General features: G+C 33.9%; 2 protein-coding genes across 2 annotated transcripts; one reads left to right on the top strand and one right to left on the bottom strand.

Annotated features, from left to right (window-relative positions):
• Positions 1-418: 418 nt before the first annotated feature.
• Positions 419-2292, bottom strand: LOC124924388. The gene has a single exon (XM_047464431.1). The coding sequence runs from the start codon at positions 2159-2161 to the stop codon at positions 419-421; it is 1743 nt and encodes a 580-aa protein (XP_047320387.1). The 5' UTR covers positions 2162-2292.
• Positions 2293-13035: 10743 nt separating this feature from the next.
• Positions 13036-15963, top strand: LOC124924387. Its single transcript, XM_047464430.1, has 3 exons — positions 13036-13354; positions 13915-14882; positions 15904-15963. The coding sequence occupies exons 1-3, from the start codon at positions 13036-13038 to the stop codon at positions 15961-15963; spliced, it is 1347 nt and encodes a 448-aa protein (XP_047320386.1).
• Positions 15964-23439: the final 7476 nt, after the last annotated feature.

Genomic DNA, 23439 nt, shown 5'->3' with positions numbered 1-23439 from the left:
AGTTCAAAACATACCCATAACATTTTTTATTTTATTTTTAATTGTTTCAAGTTTATGTGTGGGTCAACTCACGATCCGACTCAAGTATCCCCTTACTCTCACATATATTATATATCTAATTAAGAAAAACTCTTGACTCCACAAACTAATCAAATTCAAATTAAGTTTTAATATCTTTTGTTAGGTTGCTAGTTCGAAACATAAATATAACATTTTTTATTTTACTTTTAACCGTTTTAAGTTTATGGACGGGTATATTAAATATATAACTCAATTATATTCACTTATATATATATATATTCAAATTAACCCAAGTTTAAACTAAGAAAATTCAAATTATCTATTATAATATATACTTGGACCTTGCTATCTCATTTGAGTTCTTTTAAAAGTAAAATAAATAAATATCATTATTCAATTAATCAAATGAAGATGAAGAAGGAAAATAAGATGAAGAAATGAGACTAAGAAGGTGCTGGTGGCGGTCGAAATCGATGGGCCGCATTTTGGTTCCGGGCACCTCATTCAAGATACAATTCGTATGAGCGCTGTATTCGCAGTCTGCACAGTGATACACCCAAGAAAACCCATTCCTCGGCTTCTCGCAAGCGGTGCAGATGAATTCGGTCTCATCACTATTGGCCTGAACGTCTGTTAGCGTCAGAGGATGCACATGACACTCATTATTCACCTTCCTCGGCAACAAAGCGCACGAGAAATCCACCACGAATTCGCATGATTCACATATGAAATAAGCCCCTTGACATTCGAACCCACAGACGATGCACCAGATCTGATTACTTGAGCTTTTCGGGCTTTTCTGACAGAGGTGAAGAGGGTGATCGTGAATCTCGCTTTTCAGATTGATCGGAATAGAGGCGCACATAACGTGGATGTTGACGTTGCATAAGCTGCAATTGTATAGTGAGGAATAGTGAGGGAATAGACGGTTGTGGCAGGCAATACATCGATGCATACGATATGCTCCCCTTGTGAGTTGGGAGAGGGAATGTTCGTGGTGAAGTGGGTGCCGGATTTGCATCGGAACATCACCGCACCATTTGTGGAGACCCCTGAAGTAGTAGCAATTGTTAATGTTGTTGCAAGTATAGGCCATTGCAGCTTTCATTCTGTCAAGGCACCCGAAGCATGTTGCTCTTTCTCTATCATGCTTATTATAACCCAGGATTAGAGGATGTTGTTGATGACTGAAATGATTAATTTCAATTTCTCCATTACCAGATTCCATTTCCGATGATGGGTCTTCTTCATTTATTTCGATCAACCTCAAGCTGTTCCTCATGGAAATCAGCTTCTCATCTTCATCCTGTCTAGATTCAGATAAACCCGTGTATTTAATCTTACCTTTATGAAGTTTGGATTTCATTATTGTTGTTTCCTTTTTCGCTTCGGCAGGGTCCGGACCAGTGGTCAGGCAGCCCAAATGAATCATATACTCGCAATCAGGCTCAGCACAGAAATAGACACATCCTATAATGTTCACAGATGTTTCACAGTCATCACAATAAAACTCACCCGATTCATCGTCGAAGACGGAGGAGACGGAGGTGAGGGAAAGCGGGTGTCTGTGTTGTCCGATGGGGACGGTTACAGGGAAAGAAGCGCACTCCAAGTGTATAACAAAATGACAGCACAAACAAGCCAAGTTAAATTTGTAACCGGGTTCTCTACAGATGTGACAGATGAAAGAAGAAGACTGATTAGGCGGAGAAGCAAAGCAGGAAAGAGGATGCTTGTGAATCTTGAGATCAAATGCGCGGCGAGAGACGCATGGGAGGTGAAGAGAGAAACCGCAAGGGATGCAACGGTAGGCGAGTCGAGAGCAAAGGAGTTTGCATTGATTGCAATGAAGAGGGGTGGTTTCTTCAGATCCGATGATTTGGAGAGAAAGAGGATGTTGTGGATGAAGTGGATGGAGTGATTCAAGAGGGAAGAAGAGACATGAGATGTGGAGAAAGAAATCACAATATGAACAGCGGTAATTGTATCCATTTACAGGTTCAGAGCACACAAAGCAGTTGCCGCCGCCGCCGCCGCTGCTACTGATAGATCGGATCTGAATCGGATGATCGTGCCACAAGTAGTTTACGGAAACCTCTCTCTCCCTCTCTATGTCCTCTCTTTCTCTGCTGACATCCATCTCAGTAGTGAATGATAACGTTTTCTCTGCTCTTTCGGGTTAATTCCTAAAACAAAATGAAATGATAGAAAAATCAAACATTAGTGTGCCCATCTTGCTTGTTGTGATGCTTAAAAAAGCATATTATAGCAAAGTCAAACCTTGACCGGCAACTGCTACATTTATGCATATTGGACCAACAAGTTTGTATATTTTTGGTTATGTCATTTTATCTTTATGCAATATTAAAAGATTGTTATATTGATTGTATTACTGACATATGTTTATAGTGAAGTTTGAATTGAATGTAAAGTCACGTGGTTTTATTCTTTAATTTGAGAAGGTTTTTCATGTAAAATAATATTATGTGTTTATTGTGTTATTTACTTCCCCTTTTATTTGTGTTTTATTTGATTATAAGTTTTTTAATCAAGTAGAGAATCGAATATATGTTTTTCAAACAAATGGTTCAACACCACAAAAGGTTTTACTCTAGAGCATCTTTTCTATCTTGTGGTTGATGAAACAAATCGATTATTGAGATAATCATATCAATTATTGTTGTCCAATCTTGTTCATTTGACATGTGCCAATATTGAAGCTCTTTTCACTAGTCTCAAAACTTTTCTTCCATCTGCATTTGATTCTCTTCTGGCCATAAGGAGATGTGGTCTTGGGATTTAAAGGTAGAGTGTATCCTCAATTTTTGTGAAGATGGTCTTTTTTTGGGGGACGACTTAGCGTCATTTCATTAAAAATTCCTAAAATTGGGAAAAAAATCCACGAGTTTAAGAGATTATTCTAGACAGACCTATAATGATTTTGAAGTCGTATCATTATGAATAAAAACAAAAACGTAACTGAATTATCTGATTACAATGTTTACGTTTCTAATGATTTTAGTAAACGGTAAATTCCAATTCCTACTGATATTCCAATTATGCTCCATACTTGGAACTTTTCTCCACGTTCCCTCAAGTGCGCCACAATCCGAGACTATGTCTCTCCATAATTCTTCAACACTTCTACGAGTTCTGCCATAGACTCTCGCATTATGTTCATGCCAAATGTTGTAAACTAATGCTCCAAAGCCGCACTTGAATACGTTTGTTGTGAATCTATTTCCTTTGGTTTTGAGTAGTGTTGATTCTTTGATTTCTTTCAATTCCTTCAAGAAACTGATCAGCTCCAAGCTTTTAGAAAATCTGTCCCAAATTTCCAATGCTATACTACAGCTCCCAAACAAGTGATCAATGGTTTCTTCACTTCTGTTGCATAGAGGACAACTCACGTCCATGATGCTCATATATTTGCTGATACGGTCCTGAGTGCTGAGACTTTCCCAGAAGGCAAGCCATAGGATAAACGGATGCCGAGGAATGATCTTGGTTGACCATACGAAAGAAGTCCATTCTACTTTCTGCACTTTTCTCAGATTACCTCCCATATTCTCTTTGAGACCATCTTCCCATTGTCTTCTACATTACATTCATGAAAGTCAGGTCTTTCTCAGAGTTGTATGTTACTGATGTGATCCAGTATCCTCTGTCCTTCTGGATTTCTTCTCAAAAGCGAGTCCAGTCTCCGTCTTTTACATCTTTGATTTTCGCCACTAAGTAGTCCCTTCTGATACGTGTACTTTTGAACTCCTCTTTGTGAATGATTGGCTGGTTTCGAACCAGGGATCGTGCCAGAACAAAGTTCATTTCCCATTCCCTAGCCGAATGTTGTAAAGGTCTGCATAATGATTCCTGATTGTGTTCCAATTCCCACAGATGCTTGAAGGTTAGAGCCTTGTTCCACTCGAAACAATTCTTTAGGCCAATGCCTCCCTTCTCTTTCGGCTTACAAAGAACAATGCATTTGATTTTCTTTCCTCCTCTCCTGCTACCACCACAGATGCTTGAAGATGGTCTTATAAACAACACTTAACACAAGACCCAAGCAAGCTTTCCCAACTAGATTTGTGGCACCATCCTAAGTAATTCCAATATTCTATAAAGTCACTGTCAACCTTGAGTCAAGAAAAAGTATGTATTTGATGAAAGCGGGATATTTCAACAATATAAGTTTAACTTTTTAACTAATTAATATATATATATATATAATAATGCTTAATTTTTAAAGTGTCCAGATTGTCGGGTCGAGAGCTGTAGATAATTTAGATATATATGTAATAGTAAATGGATAATTGGGTCAGATTGTGGGTTGATCCGTCCATAAACTTTAAATGGTTAAAAATAAAATTAAAAATGTTATATGTATGTTTTGAACTTGCAACCTAACAAAACAAATACAACCCTTTAACCAACTAGGCTAATAATACTTTATATTTTAAATTCAACACCAAATTTGGTAAACACGAGACATTTTAACAATATAAACTCAACTTTTTAACTTATAACTAATCTCTCTCTATATATAATGATGTTTAATTTTTAAAATGTCTGGATTACCGGGTCGAGAACTGTAGTTAATTTGGATATATATGTAATAGTAGATGGATAATTGAGTCAGATTGTGGGTTGATCCGCCCATAAACTTTAAATGGTTAAAAATAAAATTAAAAATGTTATATGTATGTTTTGAACTTGCAACCTAATAAAACAAGTACAATCTTTTAACCAACTAGGCTAATAACATTTTATATTTTAAATTCAACACCAAATTTGATAAACGCGGGACATTTTAACAATATAAACTCAACTTTTTAACTTATAACTAATCTTTCTCTATATATAATGATGCTTAATTATTAAAGTATCCGGATTACTAGTTGTGGTTAATTTGGATATATATGTGAGAATAAATGGATAATTAGATCTGATTGTGGTTTGACATTCTCATAAACTTTAAATGGTTAAAAATAAAATTAAAAATGCTATATGTATATTTCGAACTTGCAACCTAACAAAATAAGTACAACCTTTTAACCAATTAGGCTAATAACATTTTATAATTTAAATTCAACACCAAATTTAATGAACGCGGGACATTTTAACACGTTCAACTTTTTAACTAACTAATCTATCTACATATACATACATATATATATATAATTATAATGATGCTTAATTTTTAAAGTGACCAGATTGTCAGGTCGAGAGAGATTGATGATTGATTTGTCGAGAGATAAGAGACTGGTAATAAAGGATTGGTATTGTTGAGATAGTTGGGTGCAAAAATGAGGTTACGATATTAGGAATATGAAATGTCTATTATGTAAGAAATGATAGGGTGCAAAAATGAGGTTACGAGATTGGTATATTTTGAAAATGTGATTTTGGTATTAATATATAAGGTTAAACTAGAGTTCCTTATTAGGATGGTTAGAACAAAATACGAGAAATACTTAAATAATAAAGAAATAACACAAATTTAATGTGTTTTATCAAGATAAATTTGACGTTCACCAAAAGAGAATATTATTAAGGGGATCGACGCAAAGATTACATCATAATAGTATAGGATTATGACACAAATTTATATATTATTTGGTCCCCCGAAACCCTAACAAATACAGAGGTGGAACTGCAAGTGATGCTCTAAAGTCAAAAACTTCAGTTTTTTGAGCACGTCATGCGGTAAATTTTGCGCATGGTTAAATGATCAAGTGTGTTTGCGGACTACATACTTAATCCGTTGTCCCATTTTAATAACTTGTTCAAGAACCTCCAAAATACTATCACAATATTTTCCTAATTGTATTACCATAACAAAATATTAAATTTTCTTTTAGGGTGTGTTTGATAACCCTGGAATTGGCATTGGAATTGGAATTGGAATTGGAGGGTCCAATTCCAATTCTTATGTTTGTTAGACACTTTAATATTAAGAATTGGAATTGGAATTAGAATTCCAATGGAATTCAATATAGTGTAATTTGATAGTTCTCAATTCCTATCTTTTTAGGTCGGAATTGTAATTCCAAATTAACACGTTTTTTTATGTTTTTGACATTTTAACACGTTTTTCACACTTTAAACACGTTTTACACGTTTTTCACACGTTTTTTACACATTTAACATATTTTCATATTTTGACACGTTTAACACGTTTTTGGCACGTTTAACACGTTTTTGGCACGTTTAACACGTTTTTGGCACGTTTAACACGTTTTGACACGTTTAACACGTTTTTCACGTCTTTGACACGTCTAACACGTTTTTGACACGTTTAACATGATTTTCACGTTTTTAACACGTTTAACACGTTTTTGGCACGTTTAACACGTTTTTGTCACGTTTAACACGTTTTGACATATTTAACACATTTTTCACGTCCTTGACATGTTTAACACGTTTTTGACACATTTAACACGTTTTTCACGTCTTTGACACGTTTAACACGTTTTTTACACGTTTAACATGATTTTCACATTTTTAACACGTTTAACATATTTTGACACGTTTAACATGATTTTCACGTTTTTAACACGTTTTTGTCACGTTTAACACGTTTTGACACATTTAACACGTTTTTCACGTCCTTGATATGTTTAACACGTTTTTGACACATTTAACACGTTTTTCACGTCTTTGACACGTTTAACACGTTTTGGACACCTGTAACATGATTTGCACGTTTTTAACACGTTTTTGACACGTTTAACACGTTTTTTATATTTTGGCACATTTTGCACGTTTTGGCACGTTTAACAAGTTTTTCACATATTTAACACGTTTTTGACGTGTTTAGCACGTTTTCATGTTTTTGACACATTTAACACGTTTTTTTACGTTTTTGACATGTTTAACGCGTTTTCACGTTTTTGACACATTTAACACGTTTTTTTTTACGTTTTTGACACGTTTACCACATTTTTGACACGTTTTACACGTTTTACACGTTTTGGCACGTTTAACAAGTTTTTCACATATTTAACACGTTTTCACGTTTTTGACACATTTAACACATTTTTTTACGTTTTTGACACGTTTACCACATTTTTAACACGTTTAACACGTTTTGACACGTTTAACAAGTTTTTCACATATTTAACAGGTTTTGACACGTTTAAAACGGTTTCACGTTTTTAACACATTTAACACATTTTTTTACGTTTTGACACGTTTAACATGTTTTCATGTTTTTAACACATTTAACACTTTTTTTACGTTTTGACACGTTTACCACATTTTTGACACGTTTAACACGTTTTGGCATGTTTAACAAGTTTTCACATGTTTGGAACGTTTAACACGTTTTTGACACGTTTTCATGTTTTTAACACGTTTAACACGTTGTTGACACGTTTCACATGTTTTTTACGTCTTTGACACGTTTGACACATTTTTAACACGTTTAACACGTTTTAACACGTTTTTCACATTTTGGCACGTTTAACAATTTTTTCACCTATTTGACACATTTAACACACTTTTGATACGTTTAACACGTTTTTACGTTTTTGATAGATTTAACACGTTTTAAACCTATCAAAAGATGTGAAAAACATGTTAAACATATTAAAAATGTCAAAAACATGTTAAATGTGCCAAAAATGTGGAAAACGTGTGAAAAAACGTGAAAACGTGTTAAAACTTGTAAAAAACGTGTGAAAACGTGAAAACGTGTTAAAACGTGTGAAAAATGTGTAAAAACATGAAAGATGTGTGAAAATGTGAAAAACTTGTTAAAACGTGTGAGAAACGTAAAAAACGTGTAAAAAACGTGAAAACGTTTGAAAACGTGAAAAACGTGTTAAAACGTGTGAAAAACGTGAAAAACATGAAAAATGTGAAAAACGTGTTAAAACGTGTGAAAACGTGAAAAACGTGTGAAAACGTGTGAAAACGTGAAAAACGTGTTTAAACGTGTTTAAACGTGAAAACGTGAAAAACGTGAAAAACATGTGAAAAACGTTTGAAAAACGTGAAAAACGTGTGAAAATGTGAAAAACGTGTTAAAACGTGTGAAAACGTGAAGAATGTGTAAAAATGTGAAAAAATGTCAAAAACGTATTAAAAGCGTGCCAAAACGTGAAAATATATTTTAAAAGTTAATATTTTGAACCGATATTTTATTTTACAAACATTGGAATTAGAATTGAATTACAATTCTATCATTTTCCCAAACATAGGAATTGGAATTGAATTACAATTCTATCATTTTTCCAAACATAGGAATTGAATTGTAATTCAATGCCAATTCTCATGGAATTGGAATTAGAATTCCGATGCCAATTCCAATTCCAATTCTCCCTCATCAAACACACCCTTATGTTAATCTTGTTTTCTTGTATCAAGATTATATAGTTTTTTTTTTAAAATATTATATTTCCTTTGTACCAAATCATTCAAGTACACAAAAAGGGCCAATTAGTATTTAGGAACCTTACTATTTTTTCTTTTAGTAATAAAGTTATACATAACAATGTTGTGTTTTAATAATTTCAAACGCCGTAAACTTATTATATGGTTTACATTTATAAATATATAAGCAATAATTCATATCATTTAGATCTCCTCCACCTTCTCTCCCAATGAGTGAATACCAGTACGATGGATGTCAATTTCATGGTAAAATCATCCACTGACTTCCCGTTCTTCATGTGAATCTCCTCGAAGTGTGTCTTCAGTGTTTGTACTTTTTCCTCCTTGACTCTCTTCACTCAAACATGTGTCATCTTTAGCGTCTCCCATGCTTGCTTGGCGAAATCATTCTCGGCCACCATGAGAAGGACATCCTCAGAGAGCGCTTGATAGATGTAGGCGAGAGTCATTCTATCATTTTGTTCATCGATCTCGTCGAGCATCATGACTTCCCACACTCCCTGTGCTTGTAAGTTTACTTGCATCTTCAATGCCCATACCATGTAGTTACTCTTCGTGAGTAATGGATATGAGAGTGCAACATTCCCTTCTATTCCGATTTTTATTGCCGCCGCATCTCTAGTTGATTTTGTCAACGACATGTTCTTCAGATAGGCTTTGATACCAAATGGTGGTTCCAATTATCAAATCTTTTAAGGACAATGGTGAAGAAAGGAAAATAAGTAAAAAAAGAACTGGGAAGAACAATAATATATACAGGGACGAATCCACCGTTGGGCTGAGGTGGGCTTAAGCCCACCCCTCCTCAAATGTTTTTTAATTAATTAATTATTTTTTAAAAATTAAAAAAATATTATATATTCTTATATATTATTATATATTATATATAATATTATATTATATTATATATTATATTATATTAATGAAATAAATTAAAAATTCATCTCTATTAGTATATATATTTCAATTATTTTATATATTCTCATTCTTTTATAGTTTTACTATTGATTTTCTTTTTAATATCCTTCCCAACTCGTTTTGCAAACAAACATATTCTCTAAGAGTTAAAATTCCTTTTTGTAAATATATTTTTTTTCTAATTCTCATATTTTTAATTGATATAATCGTCAATTTAAGTATATATCATATTTATAATTGATTTATGTAGGTTTGATTTATTATAGAATTTTGAGAATTTATCAGGTTAGTGTTATTTTTTTTTTTTACTTTTTCATTGTACTCTAAATCTTTAACTATTAGATTAAATATTTATTTGAATTTTTTAATGTTTTTTCGATCTTACATTATATTTGTTTGATAAAATATTTTATCTTGAAAATTGTGTATAGGTATATAAAAAATGGAACATGAATCTGATGTAAAGAAAGAAAAGACATTGATATCTTCATTTTTTTTTAAATCGTCAAACTAGTGAAAGTTCTTCATCTGCAGCCTCTACTATCCAAAATTAATATAGTGAAAGTCTTCAAATTTTTTCTTTTAACAACGAACTTAATTCATCTTATACAAGATCCGAAAAAAGAAAACACATATATTTATATTATTTATTACATTAAATTCAAACCCACGACTTTCAAATTTTTTCTTTTAACAACGAACTTAATTCATCTTATAATTCTATTGAACAAGATCCGAAAAAAAAGAAAACACATATATTTATATTATTTATTACATTAAATTCAAGCCCGCCCTAAGTTAAAATCCTGGGTCCGTCCCTGAATATATATGTTGAAGAAAAAGTTTTGAGAAGTATTTTGTGTTGTTTTTCAGCCTTTGCAAACAACTATTTTAAAGGAGTAGAATAACTCATAAATTCTAAACTACTTATACACACAAGTCCAATCTCATTAATAATTAAATAAACCATAATTGCATAAAAGACAATAAAGACCAATAACTTTCAAATTTCTCGACAATCAATTCTTAGACTCACATTAACAACTCATTACTTAGCCTTGCAGGTTAAAGAAGTGTTTGTTGCTATTGCACCGGTGATAGAACTATTGATAAGTCTAGTTATGGGCCAATCATGAAATTTCAGAGCTCATTAGATTTGAGGCTAGAATCTGTTATATAACTCTGAAATCCTTCTCATTGGTTTAGAGAGCTCATTCAATATTTTAGTGGCAACACCAGAAAAGATAATTGACATATCAACTCCACAAAGGTTTTACTTTAGAGCATCTTTAATTTGTTATCGTGTGGTTGTTGAAACCAGGCCCGGCCCGGAGGGGTAGGCAGCCAAGGCCACGGCCTAGGGCCTAGGACCAAAAAGGGGGCCCATTTTTTTATATATGTTAGGTATTAGTAAGGATTTTTAGTTTCTTATTCTTTAATTTTTTTTATTATGTTAGATTTTTTGGCCCATGGCTCTATAGCCCAAATAGAGAAACAAACTAACACTATCAGAACAAAAAATTGAAAACCCTACTGTCTGTCTCTCTCAGTCTCTGTATCCTACATCGACAACGAAACTCACAACAAAACCGACAATAAAATAATTTCGACGGTGGCTCTATTTCGCTGGGTTGAGCATTGAAGTTTTTCTAAGTTAAAATTATTGAAAAATTATCTAAGATCTTCGATGTCTCAAGATAGATTGAATGAACTTGCTATTTTATGTATTGAAAAAGATTTTTTGGAATATATTGATTACGATACAATTATCAATGATTTTGCATCTAAAAATGCTAGAAGAAGTCACTTTCGTTGACAATTTATGTTGCATATTTGTAGATATTAGAAGATTATTGAAGATCAGCGGGAAACACAAGTGAAGTTTATGCGTAGGGCCTCAATTTCGTGCTTTCTCCTAAGGCCTAAAAAATCTCAGGAACGACACTGGTTGAAACAAAATAATCATATCAATCATGGTTGTCCAATGTTATTCATTTGACATGTGCCAATACTAAAGCTCTTTTCGCTAGTCTTTGACATTTTCTTCCATCCGCGCTTGATTCTCTTGGGACCATAAGGAGATATGGTATTGAAAGGGGATTTAAAGGTAGAGTGTATCCTTGATTTGTGAAGATGGACTTATCCGCAACACTAACACAGTTCCCAAGCGAGCTTTCCCATCTAGATTTTTTGGATGATCCTTTATTCTTGACATAAAATATGCACCCCAATTTAATCGTTTTTGGAAACTTTCTTTATTGTCAACCAAGTCCCAAAAAGAACAGCACAATTAGGGTTCCTTCACACATGAATATATTAGATTATAATTTGTGGGTATCCGATGGTCAGGTTCGGGGTCAGAGATGGAGAATGTGCGAATCTCAAATCCGATACCCGAAATATTAATATTAAAATATATATATATATATATATATTTATTGAAGTTTTAAATGAATTTATAAATTGCATATCTTTACCATCTTTACAAATTTACAATAAATATATTATTTATGTTCCTCATACTAGACTTCAATATAACATTATTTTAATTTCTCTCCCCTCATAACTCTTAATCTTCATTTTTTTAATAACAAAATATTTTATCTCTCTACTCATTCTTTGTTTTTTTTAATGGTAAGTTAAACAATCTTTCAACTTTTTTCAACATTTTTTTTAATAATGTAAAGTTGTTATATTTTTCAACTTTTAGAACATAATTATGGAAAATAAGTAAATAATATTTTCATTTGTGTTTTTAATATATATATATAAAATAATAAATATAAATTTACATTTTAATCGGTTAACGGAGTACCCGTCGGGGATTGGGTATTCGACGAATCGAGGATGAGATACAAATAGAAATGTCCGTCAATTCGAGGTCGAATAGTAAAATGAAAACAGATTCGGAGATTTTGAATGAGAGAAAGAAGTGAGGAATCCTCTTTTTGACTTTGACTCTCCCACTCCAGTCGTTGCTTTTCTTTCTGTTACTTCGAAAGTAGCTGCTTCAGCTTCAGCCACTCGAATTTTCGATATTCCTTTTTTATTTCTCATCAAACGAATATAGCATCTTCTTCTGGAAATCCTAACTATTCTTAGCATGATATTGGGAAATCTCATAGCTATTACTCAAACAAACATGAAACGTATGCTTGGATATTCGTCCATATGTCAAATTGAATATGTAATTATTGGAATAATTGTTGGAGACTCAAATGATGGATATGCAAGCATGATCCCTTATATGTTGTTCTATATCTCTATGAACCTAGGAGCTTTTGCTTGCATGGTATTATTTGGTCTACGTACCGGAACTAATAACATTCGAGATTATGCAGGATTATACACAAAAGATCCCTTTTTGGCGAGTAATTCACTATCTGGCAAGTAGTACTTGCCTATTTGGCGAGTAGGTACCGGTTGTCATCCCTACCCTATACCAATGGTTGGAAAATCACGATAATAACATAATCTAAAACAATATAAATTCTGTAAACTAAAGAACATAATATCTCCAGCGAGTGTTTTATAAATGTTTTTATAGAGTAATAGTACAATTAACCATATGATATTCATATTATAAATTAACCATATGATATTCAGTAATAAACTCTAAACAAATATGTATAAATTTTGAAAAGGAAGACTCAACAAATGTGTCTAAAATTTGAAATTGAAGACTTATCATTTATTACTGAGATGGATGTCAGCAGAGAAAGAGAGGACATAGAGAGGGAGAGAGAGGTTTCCGTAAACTACTTGTGGCACAATCATCCGATTCAGATCCGATCTATCAGTAGCGGCGGCGGCGGCAACTGCTTTGTGTGCTCTGAACCTGTAAATGGATACAATTACCGCTGTTCATATTGTGATTTCTTTCTCCACATCTCATGTCTCTTCTTCCCTCTTGAATCTCTCCATCCACTTCATCCACAACATCCTCTTTCTCTCCAAATCATCGGATCTGAAGAAACCAGGGGCGGAGCGAAGTACAAGCCGGCCCGGGCAGGCTTAAAAAGTCTGTATGTATTTTATCAATAACAACGGTAATTTACCGTCGTTTTTGGTTATTTTCCGTCGCTAAAAAAGCATTGGTGACAGCAAACTATAAAACTAGCCCGGATAGATTTTTTTAATAAAATATTAGCCCGGGTACGTTTCAAATCCTTGCTCCGCCCCAGAAGAAACCACCCCTTTTCATTGCAATCAATGCAAACTCATTTGCTCTCGACTCGCCTACCGTTGCATCCCTTGCGGTTTCTCTCTTCACCTCCCATGCGTCTCTCGCCGCGCATTTGATCTCAAGATTCACAAGCATCCTCTTTCCTGCTTTGCCTCTCCGCCTAACCAGTCTTCTTCTTTCATCTGTCACATCTGTAGAGAACCCGGTTACAAATTTAACTTGGCTTGTTTGTGCTGTCATTTTGTGATACACTTGGAGTGCGCTTCTTTCCCTGTAACCGTCCCCATCGGACAACACAGACACCCGCTTTCCCTCACCGCCGGTCTCCTCCGTCGTCGACGATGAATCATTTGAGTTTTATTGTGATAACTGTGAAACATCTGTGAACTCTAAAGGATGTGTCTATTTCTGTACTGAGCCTGAATGCGAGTATATGATTCATTTGGGCTGTCTGACCTCTGGTCCGGACCCTGCTGAAGCGAAAAAGGAAACAACAACAACAATAATGAAATCCAAACTTCATAAAGGTAAGATTACATATACAGGTTTATTTGAATCTAGACAGGATGAAGATGAGAAGCTGATTTCCATGAGGAACAGCTTGAGGTTGATCGAAATAAATGAAGAAGACCCATCATCGGAAATGGAATCTGGTAATGGAGATGTGAAAATTAATCATTTCAGTCATCAACAACATCCTCTAATCCTGGCTTATAATAAGCATGATAGAGAAAGAGCAACATGTTTCGGGTGCCTTGACATAATGAAAGCTGCAATGGCCTATACTTGCACCAACAATAACAATTGCTACAACTTCAGAGGTATCCACAAATGGTGCGGTGATGTTCCGATGCAAATCCGGCACCCATTTCACCCAGAACATTCCCTCTCCCAACGCACAAGGGCAACATATCGTATCCATCGATGTATAGCCTGCCACAACCGTCTATTCCCTCACTATTCCTCACTATACAATTGCAACTTATGCAACGTCAACATCCACGTAATGTGCGCCTCTATTCCGACCAATCTGATAAGCGAGATTCACGATCACCCTCTTCACCTCCGTCAGAAAAGCTCAAGTAATCAGATCTGGTGCATAGTATGTGGGTTCGAATGTCAAGGCGCTTATTTCATATGTGGATCATGCGAATTCGTGGTGGATTTCTCGTGCGCTTTGTTGCCGAGGAAGGTGAATAATGAGTGTCATGTGCATCCTCTGACGCTAACAGACGTTCAGGCCAATAGTGATGAGACCGAATTCATCTGCACCGCTTGCGAGAAGCCGAGGAATGGGTTTTCTTGGGTGTATCACTGTGAAGACTGCGAATACAGCGCTCATACGAATTGTATCTTGAATGAGGTGCCCAGAACCAAAATGCGGCCCATCGATTTCGACCGCCACCAGCACCTTCTTAGTCTTATTTCTTCATCTTATTTTCCTTCATCTTCATTTTGATTAATTGAATAATGATATTTATTTATTTTAGTTTTAAAAAGAGTTCAAACAATTGATATATATATATATAAATGCTCAATTTTAATTTATTTTGATTTGTTAGATTTTATATATATATATATATATATATAAAAGGGTAAATAAATATTATTCGACCATTAATTTGAAACGATTAAAAATAAAATAAAAAATGTTATAGGTATATATTGAACTTACAACATAACATAAACAAGTCAGGATCCATAAAGTCCTGAAACAAATGTTTAAGGGCGCTACAACTATCAGTAGCGTGGCCTTTTTCTTGATGGTAGTCGCACCAAGTGTTCTCATATATTCCCAAGAGTGGTCTATTTGTTCTTGGAGTGAAGGGTTAGATCAAATTCTTCTCTTGGAAAATCTTCATCACTTGACTCAAAAGCATCCCTAGATCGTCAAAGACTCTAGGAGGTATATGTGCCTTTGGAGGTGAGTTTAGTAGGGGTTGTTGTACCTTCCTTAGCTTGTTGAGGCTTGCTTGGACTCGTCTTTTGAGGAAAACGTTTTTGCCATGCAGTGGTTACTTGGTGTACTCCTGTCTTTTCCTTTATCGATGAACGACTTGGAGGTGGGGTGACTTTGACTGTTTTTCTCTCTCTCTCCCTTATTTCTCAATGGCGTCATCGAGGTTATTGTCGGTCTTTAACAATTTCTTCATATTTTGGAAGGTTTTGACGAAAAATCTAATAGAATATCATTCGTTAACGCTTTCTAAGATCATATCGACATGTCATTGTTCGCTCGGGGGAATTAATTTTCTCGACAACAACTTTCTTTCTTTCAATTAACACGGAAAATTACTTATTTTCTCCTTGTTTGATATTCTTTAACCTATTTTCTGGTAGTTCTAAGTTGAGTTGCATAGAGAAGTGTTCTATGAATGTTGTAGTCAGTTCCTCAATACTCTGTAGATATACTATCTTTTGCTAGTGATACCAGCGTAGAGTAGCGGAATAGAGGTACTAGGGAATAAGTGGAGCACTGTTGGTTCTCCAAGTCGCAATGGGTCATTGCAGAAGTGTATATTTTAAAAAAGACTTGGATATGGTTGGTAGTTTGACACCTAATGGAATGACTGTTCATTCGGTAGTCTTCATGGCGTCATTCCAGTCATAGTGCTCTTCAGTGCCTTTTCCCTTAGCCATTTTGATTACTCGGTCTGGCATCTCTACCTATATTCCTTGAACTTGAGCCATCCGGAATTCATATTTTGTTAGGAGTGATTGGTCATCCATAGAATTTGTCCTTCCTATGGTTCTAGGAGGTTGAGTATCTCCTCATGTGTCCCATGTTTTTCCCGTGTGTTTAGGTTGATATCCTCTTCGAAGTCTTCGTAGAGAGGACTTCCTCTTGAGCTTGAGGACCAGTAGGACGGGGATATATAAGAGTGAACATAACCGAGTTAGGTTGTGTAAGAAATCGAAAAGAAGAAGGATATTTTGAGATATGGACGGGATTTGTTGATTAACTAAAGAGTTTGTGATCAGCGCAAGTTGTTCTGTCACATGTTGCAAAACTACCTTCATTTCCCCGAGTTCTTCAGCCATCTGGTGGCATATAAAACGTTAAGTTTTTATATATCTCTTTTAGGGGGTCGTGTCAGCTATCGTAGTTGTGGACTGTTGCAAAGAGAAAGAGGTGAGAGTTTGTAATTGTAACAAAGTACAATGCAATGCATATGCACATAAGATGAATCTTAGGGAATGAACATCTCCTTTGTGATTCAAAAAACAAACATAGAGTTGTTATATAAAATATAATTGTTAAGTTTGTTACATACATATCTCTTGTTGATATTTACAAAGAGAGTCTAAAAGGGAAAAAAAGTTATGACGGAGGTCACAGGCTTTAAGTCCTATTGTAGCATGTTCCCACACAAGAAGCTTCTTCCTCTTAATATTTCTTCACTTGCTCGTATTCTTCAAGAATGATTGTCAAGTAGTTTTTTCACTCCTTCTAGATGCCCATCTGAGAGGCATTGTGCCATTTCTCGAGATATCCCACATAGGCCGATTGGTTTGTCTATAACGATGGTATTTCCTGTATAAGAGGGAATAAAGTCACGACTAAATTGTTTGAAAATGTTGTGAGTGTAGTAGGAGATAACCCATTTCAAGCCCATAAGCATGATCATGGGTTCATCATCTATCATGTATACCATCTTCTTGATGGGACACCATGGGAGTAATTCCCTAACATCGTCGTCATTCTCTACAAGATGCCAGGCGAAGTTTTCCTCATTCTTCAGTATTGAAAAGAAGGGGACATGATGTCTCAAGGACATACTGGCGATAGGCGTCCTAGTTTGTCGAGCAGTTAGATTTATAGAATTAGAGGTGAGCTTCTTTTGCTCAAGGTAGAGGTTAAGAACGAGTCATTCAAACCCATCGGCATTTCATCCAGAATGATACATGATGGGTCTTTGTTCCCCTACGCATGTGGTATGCTACCTCCAATATTTTATAGTATGTCTTGTTATCCGCTAAAGCCATGAAGAAGTGGGCCAACAAGATTGTCATCGTCATCAGGGATGATCCTAAAGTTAAGGAGACTTCTCCGTTCCTAATTTTCATCTTTGTCCATTTATGGAAATCGATGACATTCTTTTTTAGGATTGTCTCGGATGTAGTCTTAGTATATCCATATTTCTCTTGAAAAAGCTTCCTTAAGTACATTGATTCAACAAATGGTTTCAGATGCACAACCTTCTTGTTCTCCATCATTAGGATAGCTCGAAATTCTTCTATGGTTGGGCACATGGGCATTTCTCCCATATAGTAAACATGTCCCACATGGTTCCACCTCCTCTACATTTTCATCATGAAAGTGTGGTTTATCTTGAAGTTTGTGAACCTCATGATGGGGGTTAGTCCATAAATCTCATAGTTTCACCTGTTTTCGTGGAACTACTGATCTATGGGATCAGTTGGAAATCCTTCGGCATGGACATCGTCTATGATTGGAAATTCAAAACATTCACAAAAATACATTTGCTTTGAAGAAGAAACATGTTTGAGATGTTCACTTAGACTATAAATGCATACACATAATACATATAAAGTAGTCACATAAGGGTTGTAGTGACAAAGTTTTGGTTTTCTAGGCACGATAAACAACCGACCAGGTGATAATATCCAAGTTTTTTTGTGCTAAGGAGAATTATAAAAGAGTATCATTCGCCAATAGTGGATGGGGAAAAACCGTTGTCATAAACTAGGGAATATCAACTTAATTTGGAATTTTTTTCCCACCTCCACAATGCATATGTCTTATCAGATGGTTCATCGTCAAAGGGTGGGGTCAATCCCTTGCATTCTAGTTTTACATGTCGCAACATCACTATATTTGTAAAAAGTTGTCATTCCTCATTGACAATCTTTGCACATAAGTGTACTTCTTTGCAAGTAATATGAGGGAGATGTACCATTTACATGTATAGGCATTTAATAGGGTAAAACATATGTGTCCCTTAAGTGTTGTATCTTTCGATACATGCCTATTAAGATGAAAACATGATACAAACGTTTTAAAAGTCAAGTTTATGTTTTCGAGTTAAACATTTAATCCCCAGCAGAGTCGACAAAAAACTGTAACCCGAATACCCTTTAGTTCCGTGGAAGCTCGATGTTCGATAATTTCAACATTAGTTTGCGTGTCAGGAATTTTTAAAAATAAAATATTATCTTAAAAGATTTTAAACGATCCTGAAAACTTTTAAAATTAATTATAAAAGTAATTAATTTGGGTTTAAATTAAAATAATCTAGGGATTTGCGGTAATCAAAATAAAATTTGATTTTTAAAAATCTGTTTATTTAAATTAATTAAAAATAATTGATTTAAAAGATTATTTATTTGAAAACAGAGTCGCTAATTTATTTATAAAAATCCATAAACCCTTTAGTTCCGTGGAACTCGAGGTTCGAGAATTTCAACATTGGTTTGCATGTCAGAAATCATTTAAAAATAAAATATTATTTTAAATGATCCTGAAAACTTTTGAAATTAATTATAAAAATAATTAATTTGGGTTTAAATTAAAATAATATGGGGATTTGTGGTAATCAAAATATAATTTTATTTTTAGAAATTCGTTTATTTAAATTAATTATAAAATAATTAATTTAAAATATTATTTATTTGAACATAGAGTCACCAATTTATTTTTGAAAATTAATAAACTGACATACGTATACAAACGTATTTTTAGCCAAAGTTTCTTTTAGTTTGTATTTTGGTGATACTCGGAAAATAGTTTTCGCGTTTCATCCTCCGTACCCGTTTTAAAAATGACATCTACTTATAAATTTGAATTTTGAAAATTGGTTGTATAACCTTTTGTTTTAACCGATTATTCTTCCGGGCTTAGACATGCATCGGTTTGTGCGTATTTAAAATTTATAACAACAATTATTTAAATGTTGTTACCGGTTGCGGATGACGTTGACTAGGGAGAAAAATACTTGAAGAAAATTAGTTTTTAAAAGTATTAGGGTTTAGACGTAAATCCCAAATAGGCCTTTATCAAAAAAACATTATGTGGAAATATCCCAAAAATATTTTGAAATCATTTTCTAATTTTTTGGGATTTTTAGAAAATGGTTTGGGGTTTCAAAATTACAAAAATAATTTTGGAATTTTAAAAGAGGAACCAATGAGGCTTTAAGACAGGTGTCCGTGGTCCTGGATTCATTTTATCGGTTAGGGCTAAGAATCTCTTTGTCTTGGTCGAGAACCCCTCGGTCTATGTTTAAGATCCTCGGTCAAGGCGCGGAAGTCCCTCAGTCGGGGTGCAAGGGCCTCTCGGTCATAGGCTAGAACTCTCGTTCGAGTGTCAAAATTCTCGGTCGGACGCCTCGGTCTTGGGTGGAAGTCATCGATCTTGGGTTCGGGAGTTCGGTCGGGTGCAAGACTCTTTGGTCCTATGTATGACTTCTCAATCTTGGGTAGAAGTCATCGATATAGGGTTCGGGAGTTCTTAGTCAAGTGCAAGACTCCTCGGTCCTAGGTTCGAATTCTCGGTCGGATGTAAAAATCTTCGGTCGAAACTTTCCATCCTAGATGAAGAATATCGATTGGACCTCTCGGTCCTCGATGAAGAACATCGGGCGGACATGTCGATCTTAGGTTGAATTTCTTGGTTGGACCTCTCAGTACTTAAGAATATCAAAATTGCAAGTTTTGCAATTTTGATGAAGACTTGAATTCTTTGATCCAAGGGCCTAGGTAGCTTCTAAGGATGAGCATTGGGTGGATAGATCTGAAATCCAATCCGATTCGAATCCAAAATACTAATTCGAATTGAATATTTCGGATTGGATTGATTAAATTCGGATTGGATTAGGATTATCCAAATTATCCAAACTGTCTAAATAAAAATATATTTTTCATTTTTTTAAAATTTTAATTTAATATAATATATTTTTGACTTATTTTCGCATCATTTAGTCAACATTTTTTTTATTTATTTTATATATATATATATATTTTGAGATTCAAATTTTTTAATTATAACATTAAAATTTTTAATAAAATTAATCAAAATTAAGTAATTAAGTAATTAAATAAGAAAATATTAGATGAGATTATCTTAGAGGTGAGCATTGGACGGATTAATCCAAACCGAATCCGAATTATAATTTTCTTTTTGAAAAAACGGTTAAAACCATTTCATTAAATCTCATACCAACTATGATTAAAAGATGACAAGAATCTAAGCTAGACAAACTCTAGCTATGATTACAAGATGACAATCAAACGACCCTACAGAAACTGATTAGTAGTCATCAAACATACAAAAAAACAGAGATTACAAACAAAGATTACAAATTGTATCAAATTCTAATTATCCCAATTAGGATTTTTATTTCCATACCAACTTGATGTTTCAACATATTGTTTTTCTCTTCCCCTTGTCCTTCCTCTTCTCTTTCCTCTTCCTCTTGTAATGAAAGAGGGGTGAACTGAAGATGATGATGAGTACTGCCTATTCTCATTTTGATTTTTTTTCCTTTATATGAACCCCTTTTAATTTGATAAAAAGAATTATTCTTCAGGAATTCTGAGCTCTTTACCTTGTTGTTCTCAACTTGAATTTCAAGATCATTGTCTTTATTTTCTTTAGTTTCAGTTTTAGAATCCTCAGCAACTTTAGATTCCTCTATATCAACCTTAGAATTCTCTTCTTCCTCTTGATTAGCTTGAGTATCTTCCTCTCTATTTTCATCAGCAACTACTTCAACTTGATTAGATGATTAGATTGAGAATCCTGAACTATCCCTTCAATATGATTAGGTTGAGGTTTCACCTCCTTCATCGTACTACTTTCGTCTTGTACATAATTTTCTTTATCTTCTGTTTCCTAATCTTTAACCACATTTTGATCTTTGATAATAGGCACATCTGTTTCATTTTCCTACATCTTTACTTTCTAGCCTTTATGAATTTTTTGATCTTCTTCCTTAGCCAAATTAAAATTTGGGCTTGCATGTTGGAAGGTATTGCAGAAAGTGCATCTGTATGACCTCCACTCATAAGTGATTTCCATGACAGTAGGTTTTCCTTTTCTGTCTACTACTGTCATACTATTCGGCAATGTGCTTCTAGGATGCACCTCAATCATAATTCTAGCAGAAGATATGTGCTCTCCTCCTTCAGTAATTGAGTCCATGTATAATGGTGTACCCAATAAACCTGCAAAATTACTAAGAGCTTTTACATTATACATGTGTGCAGGGATATTCCAAAGTTTGAACCATATTTGAGTTGTTTCTTTAGGCTTACTTAATAGGTTTAAATCTTCAGACCATCTTTCCAACTTCATGCAGTTGGATCCAATATATGTATGCCCATTTTTCAAAATTTCATTTAGATCTGATCATTTCTTAAATTTCAAAAAGTAGAGATCATATACATTTGCTGAAATTTTCTCCAATACCTTTTCCTCTCATTGCTTCATAAGTACCTCTTTGGTGACTATGAAGGAAACTCTATTCTTTCCTATGTAGTTTCCCACCACTAAATTTTTCTATTCCCTAACACAACTTTCTTCTACTATAGCAGGAAATTTAAATTCAAAAGGAGAATTCAGTACCTCCACTTTTGTCTGTACATTACCCAAGTAGATTTTTCCTTTGTATGCATGATATTCAGCCTTTTTCCCAATGTTGTTTTTCCAGACTTCATTGATTTTCCATGTAGAATTACGTCTGATAGTATAAGGCTTTGATTTAAGAGCATTCATTAACTCCCTCATTGTTACAACAGACCATTTTACTATCACTTCATATTCATCATTCTTGAGTAAATTCCAGTCTTGAAGATAGTGAATATTTAGCTGGACGGTTGTGCTTTGTATTTTCTCCTTGCTGAGCACAATCTCTCTTTTCTTAGCATGCATCAGGAGTTTGGTGATTTAGTTTTTTAGTCCAAATAAATTTGCCTTTTGATTATACACTATCATCCAAACTCTTTCTTTTTTCTCCTTGATAACACTTTGACAACTAAATAATACACAAACTAATCAAATATGCGGGTATAACGTTTGACACATATAATCTCGTTAAATATATAATTTTTAAAAATAAAAAATAAAAAAAAATAAAAGAAATAACAATAAAACAATACAAGACTTTTATAGTGGTTCAACAAAATAAGTACATCTACTCGTCAAGACAGAGCAAGGAAATTTACTGTGATCAAATGATAAAATTACAAGAAGATACACAAAAATTTACAAGAAATACTAACTGAAAAACTTGAATGTTCTTTTGGCTTGAATATCTCTCAACCGACTTCAAATTTCAACTTTTTTTAGCTTCCATTAAATAACCAAGTATAGAAATTTAGGAGAAGGCAAATAGGAGATATACAATTGTTACCACAATTATCTAATCTATAAATTTGATTAGACAACCATGAATTCAAATTAATTTGTACACTTTTCTCTTGTTTTTCTCGTTGTGCTTTCTCCCAAACTCTTTTCTTTCTTCCAAACATTTTTTCATGTCATTTTCAAGACATGGATCACTACTTAGATCAATAGCGAGTAGTTACATTTTTATTCTTCAATCAAGATCAATGATCACATTAATTTTTTTTTATTTTGAGTTTTCTTTTTCAACATTCATTTTTTAACAAAAAAAAAAAAAAAAAATTTTAATATTCTTGTTTTTAATTTGATTAGGAGTTAGTATTAACCTATTGATTACCCATCTCAATCAGACAATACGGAGATTGTGAAAAAAGAAGACAATACAGAGATTGTGAAAAAAAGAAAAGAAAAGTGGAAAAAATTAAAAGAGAAAATTAAAAAAATCTCAATTTCAATATAAAAAATCCTTAAAATTTAATAGTGAAAAGAATTATACAACTCTTCATCACTAGTGGTGGAAGTTGTTTTTATAATTTTGTATTGACTTAAATTT

This window comes from Impatiens glandulifera, chromosome 2 (genome assembly GCF_907164915.1).
Source record: "Impatiens glandulifera chromosome 2, dImpGla2.1, whole genome shotgun sequence".
Lineage (NCBI taxonomy): Eukaryota > Viridiplantae > Streptophyta > Magnoliopsida > Ericales > Balsaminaceae > Impatiens > Impatiens glandulifera.
The sequence above is the reverse complement of the archived record's forward strand: the minus strand, read 5'-3'. Positions and strand labels throughout refer to the sequence as shown.

What these genes read in the sequence shown, in the direction of transcription:
- LOC124924388 (XM_047464431.1), bottom strand. Translation starts at nt 2,161, where the DNA reads ATGGATGTCAGCAGAGAAAGAGAGGACATAGAGAGGGAGAGAGAGGTT.
- LOC124924387 (XM_047464430.1), top strand. Translation starts at nt 13,036, where the DNA reads ATGGATGTCAGCAGAGAAAGAGAGGACATAGAGAGGGAGAGAGAGGTT. An exon ending in GGCCCGGGCAGGCTTAAAAA is followed by an intron (nt 13,355 to 13,914) that starts GTCTGTATGTAT and finishes TGAACTCTAAAG; the next exon opens with GATGTGTCTATTTCTGTACT. An exon ending in CGAATTGTATCTTGAATGAG is followed by an intron (nt 14,883 to 15,903) that starts GTGCCCAGAACC and finishes TGAATGTTGTAG; the next exon opens with TCAGTTCCTCAATACTCTGT.